General features: G+C 53.9%; 1 protein-coding gene across 5 annotated transcripts in view; it reads left to right on the top strand.

The window, feature by feature from the left end:
- LOC116955106 (uncharacterized) overlaps positions 1 to 21,913 on the top strand; it is a 178,399-nt gene extending 156,486 nt beyond the window's left edge. For 4 of the 5 annotated variants that reach the window (XM_076052881.1, XM_076052880.1, XM_076052879.1 and 1 more), the window contains one exon: positions 17,972 to 21,913. In XM_076052881.1, the coding sequence (XP_075908996.1) occupies positions 17,972 to 18,596 (625 nt within the window). In that variant the 3' untranslated portion in view covers positions 18,597 to 21,913. The remainder of the gene's footprint in view (positions 1 to 17,971) is intronic. The other variant, XR_012929760.1, reaches the window with a different exon arrangement.
- Positions 21,914 to 23,292: the final 1,379 nt, after the last annotated feature.

Below are 23,292 nucleotides of genomic sequence, written 5' to 3'. Positions count from 1 at the left end.
TGACCTTGGGGTGGATTTTGTGTGGTTCGTGGTGACATTTCTAGAGACCATGATGGAGTCTCACTTGCAAGAGTGACCCTGGGTGGATTTTGTGTGGCTGTGGTGAGATCTCTAGAGACCAGGATGGAGTCTCACTAGCAAGAGTGACCCTGGGGTGGATTTTGTGTGGCCGTGGTGAGATCTCTAGAGACCAGGATGGAGTCTCACTTGCAAGAGTGACCCTGGGCTGGATTTTGTGTGGCCGCTGTGAGATCTCTAGATACCAGGATGGAGTCTCACTTGCAAGAGTGACCCTGGGGTGGATTTTGTGTGACCGTGGTGAGAATTCTAGAGACCAGGATGGATTCTCACTTGCAAGAGTGACCCTGGGGTGGATTTTGTGTGACCATGGTGAGAACTCTAGAGATTAGGATGGAGTCTCACTTGCAAGAGTGACCTTGGGGTGGATTTTGTGTGGTTCGTGGTGACATTTCTAGAGACCATGATGGAGTCTCACTTGCAAGAGTGACCCTGGGTGGATTTTGTGTGGCTGTGGTGAGATCTCTAGAGACCAGGATGGAGTCTCACTAGCAAGAGTGACCCTGGGGTGGATTTTGTGTGGCCGTGGTGAGATCTCTAGAGACCAGGATGGAGTCTCACTTGCAAGAGTGACCCTGGGCTGGATTTTGTGTGGCCGCTGTGAGATCTCTAGATACCAGGATGGAGTCTCACTTGCAAGAGTGACCCTGGGGTGGATTTTGTGTGACCGTGGTGAGAATTCTAGAGACCAGGATGGATTCTCACTTGCAAGAGTGACCCTGGGGTGGATTTTGTGTGGCCGTAGTGAGATCTTTAGAGACCAGGATTGAGTCTCACTTGTAAGAGTGACCCTGGGGAGGATTTTGTGTGGCCGTGGTGAGATCTTTAGAGACCAGGATGGATTCTCACTTACAAGAGTGACTCAGGGGTGGATTTTGTGTGACCGTGGTGAGAATTCTAGAGACAGGATGGAGTCTCACTTGCAAGAGTGACTCAGGGGTGCATTTTGTGTGGCCACGGTGAGACCTTTAGAGACCACGATGGAGTCTCACTTGCAAGAGTGACTCTGGGGTGGATTTTGTGTGACCGTGGTGAGAACTCTAGAGACCAGGATGGAGTCTCACTTGCAAGAGTGACCCTGGGGTGGATTTTGTGTGGCCGTGGTTAGATCTTGAGAGACCAGGATTGAGTCTTACTTGCAAGAGTGACCCTGGGGTGGATTTTGTGTGGCCGTGGTGAGATCTTTAGAGACCAGGAATGAGTCTCACTTGCAAGAGTGACCTTGGGGTGGATTTTGTGTGACCGTGGTGAGAACTCTAGAGACCAGGATTGAGTCTCACTTGCAAGAGTGACCCTGGGGTAGATTTTGTGTGTCCGCGGTGAGATCTCTAGAGACCAGGATGGTTCTTACTTGCAAGAGTGACTCTGGGGTGGATTTTGTGTGACCGTGGTGAGAACTCTAGAGACCAGCATGGAGTTGCACTTGCAAGAGTGACCCTGGGGTGGATTTTGTGTGACCATGGTGAGAACTCTAGAGACCAGGATGGAGTCTCACTCGCACGAGTGACCCTGGGGTGGATTTTGTGTGGCCACTGTGAGACATTTAGAGACCAGGATGGAGTCTCACTTGCAAAAGTGACCCTGGGGTGGATTTTGTGTGACCATGGTGAGAATTCTAGAGACAGGATAGAGTCTCACTTGCAAGAGTGACCCTGGGGTGGATTTTGTGTGGCCGTGGTTAGATCTTGAGAGACCAGGATTGAGTCTCACTTGCAAGAGTGACCCTGGTGTGGATTTTGTGTGGCCGTGGTGAGATCTCTAGAGACCAGGATGGAGTCTTACTTGCAAGAGTGACTCTGGGGTGGATTTTGTGTAACCGTGGTGAGAACTCTAGAGACCAGCATGGAGTTGCACTTGCAAGAGTGACCCTGGGGTGGATTTTGTGTGACCATGGTGAGAACTCTAGAGACCAGGATGGAGTCTCACTCGCACGAGTGACCCTGGGGTGGATTTTGTGTGGCCACGGTGAGACATTTAGAGACCAGGATGGAGTCTCACTTGCAAGAGTGACCCTTGGGTGGATTTTGTGTGACCATGGTGAGAACTCTATAGACCAGGATGGAGTCTCACTTGCAAGAGTGACCCTGGGGTGGATTTTGTGTGGCCGTGGTGAGATCACTAGATACCAGGATGGAGTCTCACTTGCAAGAGTGACCCTGGGGTGGATTTTGTTTGACCGTGGTGAGAATTCTAGAGACCAGGGTGGAGTCTCACTTGCAATAGTGTCCCTGGGGTGGATTTTGTGTGGCGGTGGTGATAACTCTAGAGACCAGGATGGAGTCTCACTTGCAAGAGTGACCCTGGGGTAGATTTTGTGTGGCCGTGGTTAGATCTCTAGATACCAGGATGGAGTCTCACTTGCAAGAGTGACCCTGGGGTGGATTTTGTGTGACCGTGGTGAGAATTCTAGAGACCAGGATGGAGTCTCACTCGCAACAGTGACCCTGGGGTGGATTTTGTGTGACCGTGGTGAGAATTCTAGAGACAGGATGGAGTCTCACTTGCAAGAGTGACTCTGGGGTGGATTTTGTGTGGCCACGGTGAGACCTTTAGAGACCAGGATGGAGTCTCACTTGCAAGAGTGACCCTGGGGTGGATTTTGTGTGACCGTGGTGAGAATTCTAGAGACCAGGGTGGAGTCTCACTTGCAAGAGTGTCTTTGGGGTGGATTTTGTGTGGCGGTGGTGATAACTCTAGAGACCAGGATGGAGTCTCACTTGCAAGAGTGACCCTGGGTTGGATTTTGTGTGGCCGTGGTGAGATCTCTAGATACTCGGATGGAGTCTCACTTGCAAGAGTGACCCTGGGGTGGATTTTGTGTGACCGTGGTGAGAATTCTAGAGACCAGGGTGGAGTCTCACTTGCAAGAGTGTCCCTGGGGTGGATTTTGTGTGGCGGTGGTGATAACTCTAGAGACCAGGATGGAGTCTCACTTGCAAGAGTGACCCTGGGGTGGATTTTGTGTGGCCGTGGTGAGAATTCTAGAGACCAGGATGGAGTCTCACTCGCAACAGTGACCCTGGGTGGATTTTGTGTGACCGTGGTGAGAATTCTGGAGACAGGATGGAGTCTCACTTGCAAGAGTGACTCTGGGGTGGATTTTGTGTGGCCACGGTGAGACCTTTAGAGACCAGGATGGAGTCTCACTTGCAAGAGTGACCCTGGGGTGGATTTTGTGTTACCGTGGTGAGAATTCTAGAGACCAGGGTGGAGTCTCACTTGCAAGAGTGTCCCTGGGGTGGATTTTGTGTGGCGGTGGTGATAACTCTAGAGACCAGGATGGAGTCTCACTTGCAAGAGTGACCCTGGAGTGGATTTTGTGTGGCCGTTGTGAGATCTCTAGATACCAGGATGGAGTCTCACTTGCAAGAGTGACCCTGGGGTGGATTTTGTGTGGCGGTGGTGATAACTCTAGAGACCAGGATGGAGTCTCACTTGCAAGAGTGACCCTGGGGTAGATTTTGTGTGACCATGGTGAGAATTCTAAAGACCAGGGTGGAGTCTCACTTGCAAGAGTGTCCCTGGGGTGGATTTTGTGTGGCGGTGGTGATAACTCTAGAGACCAGGATGGAGTCTCACTTGCAAGAGTGACCCTGGGGTGGATTTTGTGTGGCCGTGGTTAGATCTCTAGATACCAGGATGGAGTCTCACTTGCAAAAGTGACCCTGGGGTGGATTTTGTGTGACCGTGGTGAGAATTCTAGAGACCAGGATGGAGTCTCACTTGCAAGAGTGACTCTCGGGTGGATTTTGTGTGGCCACGGTGAGACCTTTAGAGACCAGGATGGAGTCTCACTTGCAAGAGTGACCCTGGGGTGGATTTTGTGTGGCCGCGGTGAGATTTTTAGAGACCAGGAATGAGTCTCACTTGCAAGAGTGACCTTGGGGTGGATTTTGTGTGACCGTGGTGAGAACTCTAGAGACCAGGATTGAGTCTCACTTGCAAGAGTGACCCTGAGGTAGATTTTGTGTGTCCGCGGTGAGATCTCTAGAGACCAGGATGGAGTCTTACTTGCAAGAGTGACCCTGGGGTGGATTTTGTGTGGCGGTGGTGATAACTCTAGAGACCAGGATGGAGTCTCACTTGCAAGAGTGACCCTGGGGTGGATTTTGTGTGGCCGTGATGACCAGGATGGAGGCTGACCCGCCAAGAAGTGACCTCACCTTGGCCACTAAAAATTACAAAAATGTAAAGGTATTTTTTAGCGTTTTCTTTTTTACAAAGTACTGCACTGAAGTGAATATAAATCAGAGTAGAATCAACTTGCGCAAGTGAAATATAAAAAAATATATTTTAAAGTTTTACTTGTATGCTTTCATGAGACTCAGTGAGGCTTCTCTGGGTAATCTAGCGTAATACATTGTTCTAATATTGTTAGTCTTGTGTACCAGGCCTTGCATGAGATATAGTTTTAATGTCTCACTCCGAATGAATGAATGACTGTGTGGGTGAATGAATGGAAGACTTAATGGATGTCTCACCCCAAATGGATGGATGGATGGATTGATGAATGAATGTATGAAAAAAATGCCTGGCTCCGAATAATGCAATGGATGTCTCACTCTGAATGAATTGATAAATGGAAGAATGGGTGTCTCACCCCGAATGAATAATTGAACGCATGAATGCATGAATGAATGAACGTCCAACTCAGAATGGATGAATGATTATGAGCACCATCTCAAGGTTGGATTGACACGTGGGTGAGAAACACACAAAGACCAAGACCCCCCGTGTAGCCTTAACAGACTGTAGGGGCAAGTACTGTTAGCGAGCAGCACCTATGAAGGCCGGCACGGTACACGAGGGGGTGGGTGGCCAGCACCACGCCCGACCTCCTTTGTCTCCCCAGTGACGATGTTTACTACACAACGCGCCAGGTACTCATTTGAGGCTGAGTCGACCTAGGGGAGTAGGCTCAGGACCGGTTCAGATAATCGTCACTGGCGTCGGTGGCCGTGGGCGAGGAATCAAACTCGGGTCGCCGGGTTCGTAGCGCAGCGCGCTAACCGCTGCACCACCGCTCCCCGCACACACACGCAGGCGAGCGGCAACCGCCCTCCGATTTTTCAATTTGCAAATTGTAATCGCGCAAAAGTCGAGTCAGTAATGTGACGGGTATAATAGTTTAATTGGCCAGGCTACATGAAGGGGCGATTACTGTCACTCAGGTAGGGTTCGGGGCTAATTCCCTCCACCTCAACCACCACCACCACCACCACCCACCTCTCTCTCTCTGTAGCCACGCAACTCTTGAGAGTTTAACAATGGGACTTGATAATGCACGGAGATAAATTAGCGCGGTTAGAGGGGGCGGGGGGGGGGCGTGTCTCTGACATGGCAATTGGCGCCGCTCGTTGTGACGTCATCCCCCCGCCCCCCTCCCTCCAACCCTCTCGTCCTCCCTGGCTCGCTCTCTCTCCCCCTCTCTCTGTCTCTCGCTTCGTAATTGACCTCCAGACAACGCGTTGCTGTGGCATTGAAGGGGACAAACGCGTGTCTGAAGCTGCCACTGTGATGGGGGCACGTGGCGAACCTCCTGGCCAGCCGCGGTGGCTAGGAGATGTTGACTACCTCGCACGGTATACAGGAGGTCGTAAGGTTCGATCCCGACCCCTGACGCCTGCTGCTGTATATTTGGAGTTTGCGTGTCTCTCTCTCATCATCATCATCATCACGGTGGCTAGGGGATGTTAACTACCTCGCCTGGTACACAGGAGGTCGTAAGGTTCGATCTCGATCCCTGACGCCTGCTGCTGTTAATTTGGAGTTTGCGTGTCTCTCTCTCATCATCTTCATCACGGTGGCTAGGAGATGTTAACTACCTCGCCTGGTACACAGGAGGTCGTAAGGTTCGATCTCGACCCCTGACGCCTGCTGCTGCTGTATATTTGGAGTTTGCGTCTCTCTCTCTCTCTCATCATCATCATCACGGTAGCTAGGAGATGTTGACTACCTCGCCCGGTATACAGGAGGTCGTAAGGTTCGATCTCGACCCCTGACGCCTGCTGCTGTATATTTGGAGTTTGCGTGTCTCTCTCTCTCTTCAAATGGTCACGTGGAATTTCCTCCGGGTCCTCCGATATGTTAACTACCTCGCCTGGTACACGGAAGGTAATGGGTTCGATCCCAGTCCCTGAACCCTGTTATATATTTGGACTTTGTGGTGTCTCTCTCTCTCTCTCCCAGCGGTCGCGTGGATTTTTCTCTGGGACCTCCGGTTTTCCCCTCCCACATTTAGACTCAACGTCACGCGTTCAGAGTTATTTGGCTGCCGCTATACATGTCCACGTGATGATGATGATGACGAGAAGCCACCACTTCGTCTGAGCTCTCATTCGTGATGGCCAGTTCGCTTCTGAGAAAGGGCTACGCAGCTAAAATTAGAAATAAATTGTTGATTTTTTTTCTTTCTAGTTTTAAAGGCCCAAACGAAACCTATCCTGGTCACCTGCTCGTCGCATAGGTCGACTTAGTCCGAATGAATAAGGCTAATAATACGACGCCAGGAGGTTCAACGACTGTGGAAGAGCGTTCCAGACGGCCGCAGAAGCGCATGTGAAAGTGCCGCGCGACGATGCCTTTGTTCGATGGCTGAGCCAAAAGCCGCGGCTGCCGCTGCGAGGATGATGATGATGTTGATGTAGGGGCGCAACAGATACTGTAGGTGAATGCTGCCTATTGTGTGATTATTTACGCAGGGGTGAGGTTATAACGTGACGTGAACGTCAGCGCAGAAGGCAGTGGGCCAGTGACGAATGTGGCGGTGGTGGTGGCGAACAGGGAGAAGCTGCCACTGGGGGTGCCCTAGGCTAGACCACACTTGTGGAGCACAGGGAGAAGCTGCCACTGGGGGTGCCCTAGGCTAGACTACACTTGTGGAGCACAGGGAGAAGCTGTCACTGGGGGTGCCCTAGGCTAGACCACACTTGTGGAGCACAGGGAGAAGCTGTCACTGGGGGTGCCCTAGGCTAGACCACGCTTGTGGAGCACAGGGGCAGCTGTCACTGGGGGTGCCCTAGGCTAGACCACGCTTGTGGAGCACAGGGGCAGCTGCCACTGGGGGTGCCCTAGGCTAGACCACGCTTGTGGAGCACAGGGAGAAGCTGCCACTGGGGGTGCCCTAGGCTAGACCACGCTTGTGGAGCACAGGGGCAGCTGTCACTTGGGGTGCTCTAGGCTAGACCACGCTTGTGGAGCACAGGGGCAGCTGTCACTGGGGGTGCCCTAGGCTAGACCACGCTTGTGGAGCACAGGGGCAGCTGTCACTGGGCGTGCCCTAGGCTAGACCACGCTTGTGGAGCACAGGGAGAAGCTGTCACTGGGGGTGCCCTAGGCTAGACCACGCTTGTGGAGCACAGGGGCAGCTGTCACTGGGCGTGCCCTAGGCTAGACCACGCTTGTGGAGCACAGGGAGAAGCTGCCACTGGGGGTGCCCTAGGCTAGACCACGCTTGTGGAGCACAGGGAGAAGCTGTCACCGTGGGTGCCCTAGGCTAGACCACACTTGTGGAGCACAGGGGCAGCTGTCACTGGGTGTGCCCTAGACTAGACCACACTTGTGTCGAACAAGGGCAGTTGCCACTGGGGGTACCCTAGGCTAGACCACGCTTGTGGAGCACAGGGAGAAGCTGCCACTGGGGGTGCCCTTTTCAAATGTGTTGAGGTGATGGTGATGATGATGGAAGTCGCTCAGCAGGCCCCGCGGGTGTTGGCGAGGAGCCGTTGCCACGAACGATTCTCTCCCCCAAGCTCTGCCATCCTCTATTATAGGAAGGTGTTGTCGTCCAATTTGATGATGAGTGTTTAACAACAACAACGCAGCACATTAGTAAGAAAATAACACGGTGCCCTCACAACAACAACAACAACGAAACATCCATATTCTTTGGGACTTTCGGTAAAAGTCACGCAGATAGGTTGAAAGAAAATAAAAAATAAAAACTACGACGTTCCGATCACAACACAAGCGATCGTCATCAGGGGGAGCAGCTCTCCACTTTTCTCCCTCTGATGACGACCGCTTGTGTTGCGATCGAAACGTCGTTCTTTTAGTTGTTGTGCTTTGTTATTTTCTTTGAATCCATCTCCGTGACTTCACCGAAAGACCCAAAAAGAATTTGGATTCCTGGCAGTCACGAAAGCTTAAAGTCGAAAACAAAACGTCCATCTGGAGTTTGTCCGTGTCCACACCGGGCAACGTTTCAGGATGACGTGGCCCGTTCGCGCGTAGCGCATATCAACAGCTTGGTGCGGAGTGTAACAAAACAAAATCATCATCATCTCGATTTAAAGCTTTCGTGACTGCAAGGATTCATCTTCTTTGGTTCTTTCGGTAAAGTCACCACGTAGAATGAGAATAAAATAATAAATTGATAAAATAAAATAACACAATAATAATATTCTCACGACGTTTCGGCCACAACACAAGCGGCCTTCCATCAGGTCAAACGTCGTGAGGATATTATTACGTTATTTTATTTTATCAATTTATTATTTTATTCTCATTTCTACGTGACTTTACCGAAAGAACCAGAGAAGATCATCATCATCATCGAAAGGGGTGGGGTAGGCAAAGGCTGCCGTGCGTGGTTACTGCTCACACCACCTCCCACCACCACCACCACCACCTCCCACCACCACCATCACCACCACCACCTCCCACCACCACCACCATCACCACCACCTCCCACCACCACCACCTCCCACCACCACCACCTCCCACCACCACCACCACCACCTCCCACCACCATCACCTCCCACCACCACCACCTCCCACTACCTCCCACCACCACCATCACCTCCCACCACCACCACCTCCCACCACCACCACCACCACCTCCCACCACCTCCCACCACCACCACCTCCCACCACCACCACCTCCCACTACCTCCCACCACCACCACCTCCCACCACCACCACCTCCCACCACCTCCCACCACCACCACCTCCCACCACCACCACCACCACCTCCCACCACCACCACGTCCCACCACCACCACCACCACCTCCCACCACCACCACCACCACCTCCCACCACCACCACCACCTCTCACCACCACCACCTCCCACCACCACCACCTCCCACCACCACCACTACCACCTCCCTCTTACAGTTTCTGCTACTTCTTTTGACCACAGCACGCCCTAATGTCGCCCTTAGCTGGCGGCCGTGCCCGTGTGGCCAAGGGCACCTTGACGTGGGCCACCGACGAAGTCCACGGCGGAGAAACTCTTGGAGGCAGTCGCGGCCGCGTAGACGATACACCTCTTGCCTGTTTGTTGCTGTTATCAGTGCCCGATGATCCTAGTCGCAAAAGAAGCTCTCTCTGTCTCTGTCTGTGTCACTCTCTCTCTCTCTCTCTGTGTCACTCTCTCTGTCTGTGTCACTCTCTCTCTCTCTGTGTGTCACTCTCTCTGTGTCACTCTCTCTCTGTCTCTCTCTCTGTGTCACTGTCTGTGTCACTCTCTCTCTGTGTCACTCTCTCTCTCTGTGTCACTGTCTGTGTCACTCTCTCTGTGTCACTCTCTCTCTGTGTCACTCTCTCTCTGTGTCACTGTCTGTGTCACTCTCTCTCTGTGTCACTCTCTCTCTGTGTCACTGTCTGTGTCACTCTCTCTCTCTCTCTGTGTCACTCTCTCTCTGTCTCTCTCTCTGTGTCACTGTCTGTGTCACTCTCTCTGTGTCACTCTCTCTCTGTCTGTGTCACTCTCTCTCTCTCTGTGCCACTCTCTCTGTCTCTCTGTCTGTGTCACTCTCTCTCTCTCTGTGTCACTCTCTCTCTCTCTGTGTCACTCTCTCTCTGTGTGTCACTCTCTCTCTATGTGTCACTCTCTCTCTCTCTGTCACTCTCTCTCTGTCACTCTCTCTCTCTGTCACTCTCTCTCTCTGTCACTCTCTCTGTCTCTGTGTCACTCTCTCTCTCTCTGTGTCACTCTCTCTCTGTGTCACTCTCTCTCTCTGTGTCACTCTCTCTCTGTCACTCTCTGTGTCACTCTCTCTCTGTGCCCCTCTCTCTCTGTGTCACTCTCTCTCTGTCTGTGTCACACTTTCTCTCTGTCTGTGTGTCACTATCTCTCTGTGCCACTCTCTTTCTCTGTGTCACTCACTCTCTTTCTGTGTCACTCTCTCTCTCTCTCTGTGTCACTCTCTCTCTGTCTCTGTGTCACTCTCTCTCTGTCTGTGTGTCACTCTCTCTCTGTGCCACTCTCTTTCTCTGTGTCACTCACTCTCTTTCTGTGTCACTCTCTCTCTCTCTGTGTCACACTCTCTCTCTGTCTGTGTGTCACTCTCTCTCTCTCTGTGTCACTCTCTCTCTCTCTGTCACTCTCTCTCTCTCTCTGTGTGTCTCTCTCTCTGTGTCTCTCTCTGTGTCACTGTCTGTGTCACTCTCTCTCTGTGTCACTCTCTCTCTGTCTGTGTCACTCTCTCTCTCTCTCTGTGTCACTCTCTCTGTCTCTCTGTGTGTGTAACTCTCTCTCTGTGTGTTACTCTCTCTCTGTGTATCACTCTCTCTCTGTCATTCTCTCTCTGTGTGTGTCACTCTCTCTCTCTGTGTCACTCTCTCTCTGTCTGTCTGTGTCACTCTCTCTCTGTGTGTCACTCTCTCTGTCATTCTCTCTGTGTGTGTGTGTCACTCTCTCTCTGTGTGTCACTCTAACTCTCTATGTGTGTCACTCTCTCTGTGTCTCTCTCTGTGTCACTGTCTGTGTCACTCTCTCTCTCTCTGTGTCACTCTCTCTCTGTCTGTGTCACTCTCTCTCTCTGTGTCACTCTCTCTGTCTCTCTGTGTGTGTAACTCTCTCTCTGTGTGTTACTCTCTCTCTGTGTATCACTCTCTCTCTGTCATTCTCTCTCTGTGTGTGTCACTCTCTCTCTCTGTGTCACTCTCTCTCTGTCTGTCTGTGTCACTCTCTCTCTGTGTGTCACTCTCTCTCTGTCATTCTCTCTGTGTGTGTGTCACTCTCTCTCTGTGTGTCACTCTAACTCTCTCTGTGTGTCACTCTCTCTCTGTGTGTGTGTCTCTCTCTCTCTGTCATTCTCTCTCTGTCTGTCACTCTCTCTCTGTGTGTCACTCTCTCTCTCTCTCTGTGTGTCACTCTCTCTCTCTCTCTGTGTCACTCTCTCTCCGTGTCACTGTCTGTGTCACTCTCTCTCTCTCTGTCACTCTCTCTCTGTCTGTGTCACTCTCTCTCTCTGTGTCACTCTCTCTGTCTCTGTGTGTGTGTCACTTTCTCTCTCTCTCTGTGTCACTCTCTCTCTGTCTGTGTCACTCTCTCTCTCTGTGTCACTCTCTCTCTCTGTCATTCTCTCTCTGTGTGTCACTCTCTCTCTGTGTCACTCTCTCTCTCTCTGTGTGTCACTCTCTCCCTCTCTCTCTGTCACTCTCTCTCTCCCTCTGTGTCACTCTCTCTCTCACTCTCTCTGTGTCACTCTCTCTCTCTGTGTCACTCTCTCTCTCGGTCACTCTCTCTCTCTGTGTCACTCTCTCTCTCTGTGTCACTCTCTCTCTCTCTCACTCTCTCTCTGTGTCACTCTCTCTCCTGTGTGTGTCACTCTCTCTCTCTCTGTGTCACTCTCTCTCTCTCTCTGTCACTCTCTCTCTCTCTGTGTCACTCTCTCTCTGTGTCACTCTCTCTCTGTGTCACTCTCTCTCTGTCACTCTCTCTCTCTGTGTCACTCTCTCTCTGTGTCTCTCTCTCTCTCTCTGTCACTCTCTCTCTCGCTCTCAATATTCACCAAAGACAAATAATCACCCCGTGTAGCCTTCACATGGACCGCAGGGGCGCAAGCGCCGTTAGCGAGCAGCAGCAGCAGCAGCAGCGACCACCAATGAAAATCGGGACGGCACACGAAGGGGGTGGGTGGCCAGCAACCACGCCCGGCCGCCTTTGTCTCTCCAGTGGTCGATGTTTACTACACAACGCACCAGGTGCTCGTTCGAGGCTGAGTAGACCTAGGGCGAGGCCCGGGACCGGTTCGGATAATCGTCACTGGGTCTCGCTGGCCGTGAGCGGGAATCGAACTCCGGCTTCCACCGGACGAGGCAAACAGCAACGACAGATGTGGCTATCGCCTGACGAAGCTGGTTGTTGCTGTTGTTGCTGTTGTTAGTTGTCGTTGTTGCAATCACCAGCGAAACGCCAGAGTACTCTAATTCGTAAATGTTGTGGCTCTTTACTCTCTCTCTCTCTCTCGCAACACGCGGCCGTCGGTGCTGGAAGATAAACTCGTGTGGGCACATCATGGGACATCCTTGGCGCGTTTTGTTCACGTGACAAACCTCTACTAATTGGCTGTGTCGGGTGGTGGTTTAACGACGCGCATTCAAATTTACGGGATCTCACCACCACCACAACCACCACTCCCTCCTTAAAAAAATAATGATGATTACGGACAAATAACAATCTCTGTATGAGTGAATTATGTTACGTAGCGCCGGACAGAGGTGATGGTATTTTTTTGCAATGGAGAGATTGATAGAGAGAGAGGGGGTAGAGAGAGAGGGGGAGTAGAGAGGGGGGTAGAGAGAGAGGGGGTAGAGAGAGAGGGGGTAGAGAGGAGAGGGGGAGAGAGAGAGAGAGAGGGGGTAGAGAGAGGGGGGTAGAGAGAGGGGGGTAGAGAGAGAGGGGGTAGAGAGAGGGGGTAGAGAGAGGGGGTAGAGAGGGGATAGAGAGGGGGTGGAGAGAGAGGGGGTAGAGAGAGAGGGGGTAGAGAGAGAGGGGGTAGAGAGAGAGAGGGGGTAGAGAGAGAGGGGTAGAGGGGGTAGAGAGAGAGGGTGGGTAGAGAGAGAGGGTGTAGAGAGAGAGGGTGTAGAGAGAGAGGGTGTAGAGAGAGAGGGGGTAGAGAGAGAGGGGTAGAGAGGAGGGGGTAGAGAGAGAGGGGGTAGAGAGAGAGGGGGTAGAGAGGGGGTAGAGAGAGGGGGTAGAGAGAGAGGGGTAGAGAGAGAGGGGGTAGAGAGAGAGGGGGGTAGAGAGAGAGGGGGTAGAGAGAGAGGGGGTAGAGAGAGAGAGGGTAGAGAGAGAGGGGGGTAGAGAGAGAGAGGGGGTAGAGAGAGAGAGGGGGTAGAGGAGATGAGAGAGAGAGGGGGTAGAGAGAGAGAGGGGTAGAGAGAGAGAGAGGGGTAGAAGAGAGAGAGGTAGAAGTGAGGAGGTAGAGAGGGGGTAGTTTCCAGTTTATTTATTTGGTATAGCCCTGTGAGCCATTCGGCTCCTTGAATAGTGCAACCGCAACAAGCAAAAAAACAAAAACACGAACAAGAAAAACATCTTAAGTGACTACGTGTGTGACTGTGCAAACAGAAAATCCATGAAAAAAAAAACAGCAAAAATATTCCTGAAAAAAAGCACCGTACACCAACGCTCTGTGCAAAAAATCCCAGTGGGATGCAAGTCAAACAACAACAACAACAACCACAAGAAAACTTAGATTAAGGCCATCAGTCTAACTCCGTACTACAACAAAACAAACATGTCCAAACCAAAAAAAAACGTTTTTCTAAATCACGAAAAAATAAAGCCATAATTGCAACTTTACAGTGATCACACGGACTGTGACCGAATTTTTTTTTTACAATTAACTACATAAATAACATGTAACACCAAATCCTAGTGCCATAGCTGGCTGCATGAGTTACTCCACAACAACTGAGGGGGTAGAGAGAGAGAGGGGGGGGGGGGGTAAGAAGAATGAGAGCAGAGCGTGAAGTATTTTGTGAAATATTTTTTTTTACGATCAGAGATAACAAGAAGATGCTCGGTGTAGTCGGCACTTTGCTCCGTTCATCATTTCGTTTTTTTAATGCTTTGCTTTATGTAAGCCCCCCTTTTTTTCTGCTCTCCTTACCCCTTCCCTCTCTCTCTACCCCCCTCTCTGCCCCCTTCTCTTCTACCCCCTCTCTTCCTACTCCATTTCGCTCTCGCTCTCTCTCTTTTTTCTTTATAACTACGACAAGTGCTGCATCTGCACGCAGCCCTTCCCACAGTCAAACGGCCTCCGACGGGTAGCTTAGATCTGCACGCAGAGCTTCTCTACCGTCATCTGCCACCGAGCACACGGTCTCTCCTCTCTCCCCTCTCTCTCTCTCCCTCTCTCCTCTCTCTCCCCTCTCTCCCCTCTCTCCTTTTTTGTGTGTGAAATCTTTAATTAAAGGGGGGGGGGGGGGGGGGGGGAACACATAAAGCAAAGCGTTGAAAAATAAAACAAACAAACAAAAAACCGAAATGATGAACGAAGCAAAGTGCCGACTACACCGAGCATCTTGTCGTTTCCTCTGATCGTAAAAAGAAAAATATAAAGAGGAGAGAGAGAGAGAGAGATGGAGAGTGTTTAAGATACAGCTCGCGTCTCTAATTGCCCCCCACACCCCCCCGTACCCGCGCGTGTGAGCGCTGTAAATGACCGGAGGTGGTTGGCACTTACAAAAGTCGTGGTTGCAAGACTCGGCGCAGGAGTCTCACCGAGGGTTTTTGTTCCACTTCTCCACGCAAGCTGCAGCGTGGTCCGCCCCTTTGCTAAAACCGCAGCCGCTGCACCAACCATAGTAGCGGCCAATGCCGGAGCCAGGATTTTCAGGTAGGTATGGGGGCAACCCCCCTCCAGCAATAAAAAAAATTGATAGAGGAGCTGTTAGTAAGCGAGGACTTGTTAGTAGGTAAGGAGTTGTTAGTAAGGAGTTGTTAGTAGGGAGTTGTTAGTAAGTATGGAGTTGTTAGTAAGTAAGGAGTTGTTAGTAAGGGGTTGTTGGTAAGCGAGGACTTGTTAGTAATTAAGGAGTTGTTAGTAAGGAGTTGTTAGTAAGGAGTTGTTAGTAAGTAAGGAGTTGTTAGTAATTAAGGAGTTGTGAGTAAGGAGTTGTTAGTAAGGAGTTGTTAGTAAGTAAGGAGTTGTTAGTAAGGAGTTGTTAGTAAGGAGTTGTTAGTAAGTAAGGAGTTGTTAGTAAGCAGGTACTTGTTAGTAAGTAAGGAGTTGCTAGTGAGGAGTTGTTAGTAAGGAGTTGTTAGTAAGAAAGTACTTGTTGTAATTAAGGAGTCGTGAGTAAGGAGTTGTTAGTAAGCAAGTACTTGTTGTAATTAAGGAGTTGTTAGTAAGGAGTTGTTAGTAAGCGAGGACTTGTGTCCCTTGATTTGTATTCGACGCGTGTGCGGCGATGGGGCAGCCCATCGACCGAGGGGTCCAATTGCGAACCGCGTTGTTAGTGATCGGCATCGCGCTCGCTGAAGGTGTCGATGCCTTCAGGGAAGTCGTGGACTCTGTAGACGCGACTGCGCGCAATTCTGCGAGTCGCTTATAAACCGCTTTGCCGTTACTTATTGCCAATTATAGACTCAGACTATTGTCCTATCATCTCGTAGAGTGCCTGGCCACGTAATAATAATAATAATATGCTTACACAGTGGCAGTGGGGGTCGCAAAATGCCGATTTATTACTTATAAACATGGGCAGCGAGATCCCCCATCGAGTTATTTTTTTTTGGCGGTGTACAACTTCGTTCCAATTTTATTTATTTTCAATGTTACATATCGGGCGATCGGGTAGTGTTGCGGCGGTGGCCCAGCGGCCAGCGAGGAGGTGACCTGGGTTCGATTCCCGACTCTGTAGCACGGAGTTTCTCTGTCCTCTTCCCACCCTGTTCATTTAGCTAACACCCCCCCCCCCAGCCACCCCCCCATACAATGCAACTCGTACTGACCAATACATCATTATGTGGCAGGGCCACAGTGGCTAGGAGATGTTAGCTACCTCGCCTGGTATGCGGGAGGTCGTGGGTTCGATCCCGGACCAGACGACGCCTGCTGCTGCTGCTGTATACTTGGAGTTTGCGCGTCTCTCTCTCTCTCTCCGTGGTCGCGTGGATTTTTCTCAGGGTCCTTCGGTTTTCCCCCTCCCACATTTCGAATCGACGTTGCGCGTTCAGAGTTCTTATTTGGCTGCTGCTATGAATGTCCAGTCGACGACGATCGTGCCACTTCGCTGCGCTCTCATTTGTGATGGCCAAGTTGGCTGCTGAACAAAAGAACTTGCATGGCATCGGTGGGGCCCTTACCTGTTGAACAATAAAATAATAGATTAGTCGTGATGTAGCTCTTGAGATGCCTCTGCAAGGTGTGGGTACCACCTCCCCCCAAACCCAGCAGCACCTCCCCCCCCCCCCGTAATCATTCCCAGGGTCGCACCAAACAGAGGCGGAATAAGCAAGCGGGCTTAAGCGTCGTAATCCGAGATGAAAGGTGATGTCATTAAAAGCCAGGCCCATTTCAGCCGGTTAAGCGCCAGTTAATATTCAGGTCATGGAGCACCCACGATGCATCTTCTTCGCTCAACATTGGCCCCAACGTGGGCCTAACGTTGGTCCAACGTTGTGCGAACGTTGGGACAACGTTGGGCGAACGTTGGGACATTGGGAGAACGTTGGGCGAACGTTGGGTCAACGTCGGGCGAACGTTGGGTTAACGTGCGAACATTGGGCGAACATTGGGCGAACGTTGGGCGAACGTTGGGCGAACGTTGGGACAACGTTGGGCGAACGTTGGGACAACATTGGGAGAACGTTGGGCGAACGTTGGGTCAACGTCGGGCGAGCGTTGGGTTAACATTGTGCGAACATTGGGCGAACGTTGGGCGAACGTTGGGCGTACGTTGGGCTAAGGTTGGGCGAACATTGCTGCGAACGTTGGCACGACGTTGGGCCAACTTTGGGCGAACGTTGGGTTAACGTTGTGCGAACGTTGGTCGAACGTTGGACGAACGTTGGACGAACGTTGGGACGACGTTGGGCCGACTATACAACACACGTTGGCACGCTCACTACGAACAAGGGTTTTGCCGGTTGTCGCGATCCGGCGCAGATACGCAGTTGTTTAGCACGCTGCCATTGTAATCCAACAGCTTCAGATCTTTTCTCGATTCGATGTCCCGTGCGCGGCAGTTGAAACAACGAATCACAACCTGAAACCACCCTCACCCCAGGCCACCCTACTCCGGCCAGCGTCAATGTGTACACACGCGGGTTTTCGGGGTAAAGTGTGGCTCCAGCGACATCGTGTCTAGAGCTGCCTCCGGGTGGCAGGCTCTTCTGGGCATCTGTGACAAAATAAGTAATTATAAAAATTAACTTTAAAAAAAAACACGCTTTAATGAAATGTACCGTACTAGTAATGGCAGAACTCCACGACTCCAGGAAGTGGCCCCGAAGCTTGCCACAACGTAAGGGGTACCGTGGACAATTACAGCCAACGTCAGTTGAGCGTGGACAGTTGGACCCAAGCCGAAACATAAGTTATAAAAAAGAATGTTTAAAAATATATATTTTTTATGATAGAATATAGTATTGTCATAAGTATGACATAAGTATACCAAGTTTGCAGTCGATACCACATTGGGAAGTGGGTTTAAATTTAGTTGCAAGATTTGAGGATACAACAACAACAACAACAGACAGATTGAGTTAATAGAAAGCGTGTAAAAAGAGTTTCAGGGCTCGTCAGATTTCTCCAATGTCAACGAATCTGATTATTCTTCCACCAGCGGTGGCACAGGAAAACAATTGCAGGGGTGCGCCTTTGCCCATTTAGCTTTGCAAAACAATCGCACCGTTTTCTTTGTTTGATAACGGAGAAGGGTGAACTTAATTTGCCATGATGGTGGGCGCATCTGAAACAGAAGAACAACCAATGTTGAATTTTCATTACAAGTAGCAAATGTGATTGTGTTGTTGTTGCATGAGCTCGTTCATCGAGGAAAGTCTCACCGAGCCCCGAGACTCGTTTGGTGTGTTATGGGGGGTGTCCTGCCACACGTTCACACAGCGGCCGCCCGATTCCTCTCAAATATTTCCCATCGCTCGCTTTCCCCCTTCTCTCTCTCTCTCAACCTCCCCCCCCCCAACGCAGGGGCCTCATGCCGCTGACGCTCGACGGGCAGATCACGATGGAGAAGACGCCGAGCTATTTCATCACGAAGGAGGCCCCCGAGCGGATCCGCGCGATGGACGGCGGGCGGACGCGCCTCATCGTGGTGGTGCGCGACCCCGTGACCCGCGCCATCTCCGACTACACCCAGACGCTGTCCAAGCGCACGCTGGGCACCGCGTCCTTCGAGGCGCTCGCCTTCCGCAACCGCTCGTCGGGGCTCGTCGAGCCCCAGTGGAGCGCCCTGCGCATCGGGCTCTATGCCGACCACCTGGCGCGGTGGCTGAGGGCGTTCCCCCGCGAGCGGATGCTCTTCGTGAGCGGCGAGAGGCTCGTGTCGGACCCGGCGGGCGAGGTCGGGCGCGCCCAGCGGTTCCTGGGCCTCAAGACGATCGTCACGGACAAGCACTTCTACTTCAACGCCACCAAGGGCTTCCCGTGCCTCAAGAAGGCCGAGGGCAGCGGGAGGCCCCACTGCCTCGGCAAGACCAAGGGGCGCACGCACCCGAGCGTCGACGCTCGCGCCCTGGTGCGCCTGCGCGACTTCTACCGCCCGTTCAACCTCAAGTTCTACCAGATGGTGGGGGAGGACTTTGGGTGGGAGTAGCCGCGGTCGCGGCGGCTGCCGGCGGCAACGGGGCAGAGGCGGAAATGTGATTTGGGTGGGTGATTGGGCGAGGGCGCGATTGGATGAGTGAGTGGGTGATTGGGTGATCGAGAGGTTGGGTGAGTGAGGGATTGGTTGAGCGGGTGAGCGGGCGATTGGTCGAGTTAGAGATTGGGTGAGTAGGCGAAGTGGATGAGTGAGTGGGTGATTGGGTGATCGAGAGGTTGGGTGAGTGAGGGATTGGTTGAGCGGGTGAGCGGGCGATTGGTGGAGTTAGAGATTGGGTGAGTAGGCGACTGGATGAGTGAGTGGGTGATTGGGTGATCGAGAGGTTGGGTGAGTGAGGGATTGGTTGAGCGGGTGAGCAGGGGATTGGTCGAGTTAGAGATTGGGTGAGTAGGCGACTGGACGAGTGAGTGGGTCATTGGGTGATCGAGAGGTTGGGTGAGTGAGGGATGGTTGAGCGGGTGAGCGGGGGCTTGGTCGAGTTAGAGATTGGGCGAGTAGGCGACGTGGATGAGTGAGTGGGTGATTGGGCGATCGAGAGGTTGGGTGAGTGAGGGATTGGTTGAGCGGGTGAGCGGGCGCTTGGTCGAGTTAGAGATTGGGTGAGGGCGTGATTGGATGAGTGAGTGGGTGATTGGGTGATCGAGAGGTTGGGTGAGTGAGGGATTGGTTGAGCGGGTGAGCGGGCGATTGGTCGAGTTAGAGATTGGGTGAGTAGGCGACTGGACGAGTGAGTGGGTGATTGGGTGATCGAGAGGTTGGGTGAGTGAGGGATTGGTTGAGCAGGTGAGCGGGCGATTGGTCGAGTTAGAGATTGGGTGAGTAGGCGACTGGATGAGTGAGTGTGCAAGTGGGCGAGTGGGTGACCGAGCCTGGGTGAGCGGGTGAGTTAGTGGATGGGCGAGCGGGTGAGCGAGTGAGTTAGTGGATGGGCGAGCGGGTGAGCGAGTGGATGGGCGAGCGGGTGAGCGAGTGGATGGGCGAGCGGGTGAGCGAGTGGATGGGCGAGTGGGTGAGCGAGTGGATGGGCGAGCGGGTGAGCGAGTGGATGGGCGAGTAGGTGAGCGAGTGGATGGGCGAGCGGGTGAGCGAGTGGATGGGCGAGCGGGTGAGCGAGTGGATGGGCGAGCGGGTGAGCGAGTGGATGGGCGAGTGGGTGAGCGAGTGGATGGGTGAGCGGGTGAGCGAGTGGGTGAGCGAGTGGGTGAGCGAGTGCGGCTCGGGCAGGACACATCGTGGCCGATGTTTGATGGCCGACGAGACTGATTGTGGAGGGGCGGCCGAGGAATGGATCGTGGTGCCCCCCCCCCAGGCGAAGACGGAGCGGAGAACGCGGGCGCCCCCCCCCCCCAGCGCGCGGCCCCCCCCCCCCCAGCCTCTCGTCGCGGGACCGCGGCGGCGGCCGCTCTCGGAGGCGGCTCCGGTCCAGCGGCGGATTGACCCTGGCCGACGACGGGCGTCAGCGCGACGTCGCCGCCTTCACCTGACCCTGGGGTCGTCGGGGACACTTTTCAGTCCGTGCCCTGTGCCCCCCCCCCTCCCACACACACACCCCTCCCACCAACCCCCACATGCTGCGTGGACCGCGATGGCTACTCGAAAGTAGTTCTGGGGTATCCACTTCCGCGCGACGTGGGTTGGGGGTTGGTGGGTGAGCCGGGATTCATTGCCCGCTTGCGACCAGGACGCTTTGGATAAACGCGACTTCACGTCCCCACCCCTCCCCACGCCCCGCCGGGTCGCTCCTGAGTTACGAATGGCCACGACTCGGCGATTCATCACGGCAAGAACAACATCTCACCCTACCCCCGAAGTTCACCTACAGAGAGAGAGAGAGAGATGAACTCCTTCACGCCGTCGTAAGAATCCTACGATGCTGGGCTTTGAACGGCTTCTCCCCCGGGTTTGTTATCGACAGATTATTATTATTATTATTATTGTTGTTGTTGTTGTTACTTTTCCCACGCGGGTTCCGGTCGAAAAAATCGACGAAGGGCCGCCACCCCCGCCGGACAAAACAGTCCGGGGGCAGAGGAGGCTGAGCGACTCCAGGCAAGGGGTGGGCGGTGGAGCGCGATGCGCCGGGCACGCGGATTGCCGCTCCCTCTCGACGCGGCCGTTCATGGGCGAGGTAGCCGGGGGGGAGGGGGGGTGGTGTTGGCGGTGGGGGTGGTGGTGGGGGGCCTGGACAATGGACGGACCGCGAGGGGAATTTGAATCCCTGGCCTCGTGAGCCGCTTGGGGCTGCAGCTTTCCCCTGGGGCTCCTGCGTCCCGAGCGTGCGCTCGCCAGTCGTCACGTGTGCTCGCCAGTCACGTGCACGCTCGCCAGTCACGTGCACGCTCGCCAGTCGTCACGTGCACGCTCGCCAGTCGTCACGTGCACGCTCGCCAGTCGTCACGTGCACGCTCGCCAGTCACGTGCGCGCTCGCCAGTCACGTGCACGCTCGCCAGTCGTCACGTGCGCTCGCCAGTCGTCACGTGCACGCTCGCCAGTCGTCACGTGCACGCTCGCCAGTCACGTGCACGCTCGCCAGTCGTCACGTGCGCGCTCGCCAGTCACGTGCACGCTCGCCAGTCACGTGCACGCTCGCCAGTCACGTGCACGCTCGCCAGTCACGTGCACGCTCGCCAGTCACGTGCACGCTCGCCAGTCGTCACGTGCACGCTCGCCAGTCACGTGCACGCTCGCCAGTCACGTGCGCGCTCGCCAGTCACGTGCGCGCTCGCCAGTCACGTGCACGCTCGCCAGTCGTCACGTGCACGCTCGCCAGTCACGTGCACGCTCGCCAGTCACGTGCACGCTCGCCAGTCGTCACGTGCACGCTCGTCAGTCACGTGCACGCTCGCCAGTCGTCACGTGCACGCTCGCCAGTCGTCACGTGCACGCTCGCCAGTCACGTGCGCGTGTTCGACGACCGTCCCCGGGGAGAGAGAGCGACACGGAGCGGTGGGGAAGGGGCGGGGTAATGCGAGGGGTGATTGCGCAATCACCGACTGAACCCCCCCCCCCCCCCCAAATTGCTCACCCCCCTTCCCCCCGTCCACATTACCCCCACCCCCAACCACCCCCAACCACCCCCACCTCCCCGTTGGTTGTGTCCGTGCCGGTAAATACCTTGGGGGGGGGGGGGGGTGGCGAGACTGAAGATTGTGACCGCCTGCACCACCACCCCCACCCCCACCCCCAAAACCACTATTTTTTTAAGATAACAAAGACGTGTGTGTGGGGGGGGGGGGAGGGAGAAAATGGACGGAAAGAAACGGGACACTAAAAAAGGCTAAATAAAATATGTAAAGTCGTTATTATCGCTATTGTTACAGAAGCTATTTTTGTGAGTTATTTGAGAAAAGGAGGTTGCAGGGAGTGGACCGCGAGCGGTTGAAGTGACGGAAATCTACTCGCGGTGAGAAGGGTGACACACGCACACCACTATGCATAGCAACCACCGCCACCACCGCCATCGTCACCATCGTCACCACCACTACCACCGCCACCACCACCACCACCGTCACCAACAACCGCCATTCGCCACTAAGTGGCGGTGATGTCACCACGACGCTTGTGCCAGGCCACGTGCACCTTGAGGCCACGTGAAGTGTCGAACGCCCGCTGGCAGGAGGTCACGGGGCAGACCCAGCAGGTGCCACGGGTCGACTGACTGAGATGACTGGCTGATGCACCACCTGTGCCCCCTACTGTGCCAACCTGCTGTGCTTTAGCCACCCGGCGCTCCGCTCGTTGTTGTGAGCGTCGCTCCTCCGCCCTCCGTTGTTGTTGGAGGGCGACTGCCTCCAACTGCCCAGTAGCAGCGTCCTTCACGAGCCTCCTCCACAGAGGCCGATCTTGACACCGCTGGTACCAGTCATCGGCAAGTCCACTCAGCTCCACGTCCTCCTGTACCACGTCACTCCATCTCTTCTCCAGCCCGTGCCGCGCCCGTTTAGCCCCCTCAATCCGGCCACCACGATCATCGCCACTACCAATACCACCATCGCCACCACTACTACCACTACCACCGTCATCATCACCACCACTACCACCACTACCACTGCACCGGCACAACCAACACCATCACCACTACCACCATCACTGCACCAGCACCACCACCAACACCACCACTACAACCACCACCACCACTGCACCAGCATCAACACCATCACTACCACCGCCACTACTAGGTACAGGGAGCCGAGTGATCAGTGAGCTACCTGTAGCTAGGTGATCAGCGAGCTCCATGGAGCCCGGTGATCAGCGAGCTCCATGGAGCCGAGTGATCAGCGAGGTACCTGGAGCCGGGTGATCAGCGAGCTCCATGGAGCCGAGTGATCAGCGAGCTCCATGGAGCCGAGTGATCAGCGAGGTACCTGGAGCCGGGTGATCAGCGAGCTCCATGGAGCCGGGTGATCAGCGAGCTCCATGGAGCCGAGTGATCAGCGAACTCCATGGAGCCGGGTGATCAGCGAGGGACAGGGAGCCGAGTGATCAGTGAGCTCCATGGAGCCGGGTGATCAGCGAGCTACAGAGAGCCGAGTGATCAGTGAGCTACAGGGTGCCACGTGATCAGCGAGGTACATCGGAGACAAGGCACGTGAGACGATGTGGTGAGAGCGAGACGGGGAGAAGGCGAGCAAGTCGCTGCAAATGGATGGCCACGCGTCAAATTCGTGCAGAGTGCAACGTGGCACA

Source organism: Petromyzon marinus, chromosome 58, assembly GCF_048934315.1.
Source record: "Petromyzon marinus isolate PM22_M1 ecotype Great Lakes invasive population chromosome 58, UKy_Petmar_22M1.pri1.0, whole genome shotgun sequence".
NCBI lineage: Eukaryota > Metazoa > Chordata > Hyperoartia > Petromyzontiformes > Petromyzontidae > Petromyzon > Petromyzon marinus.
The sequence above is the reverse complement of the archived record's forward strand: the minus strand, read 5'-3'. Positions and strand labels throughout refer to the sequence as shown.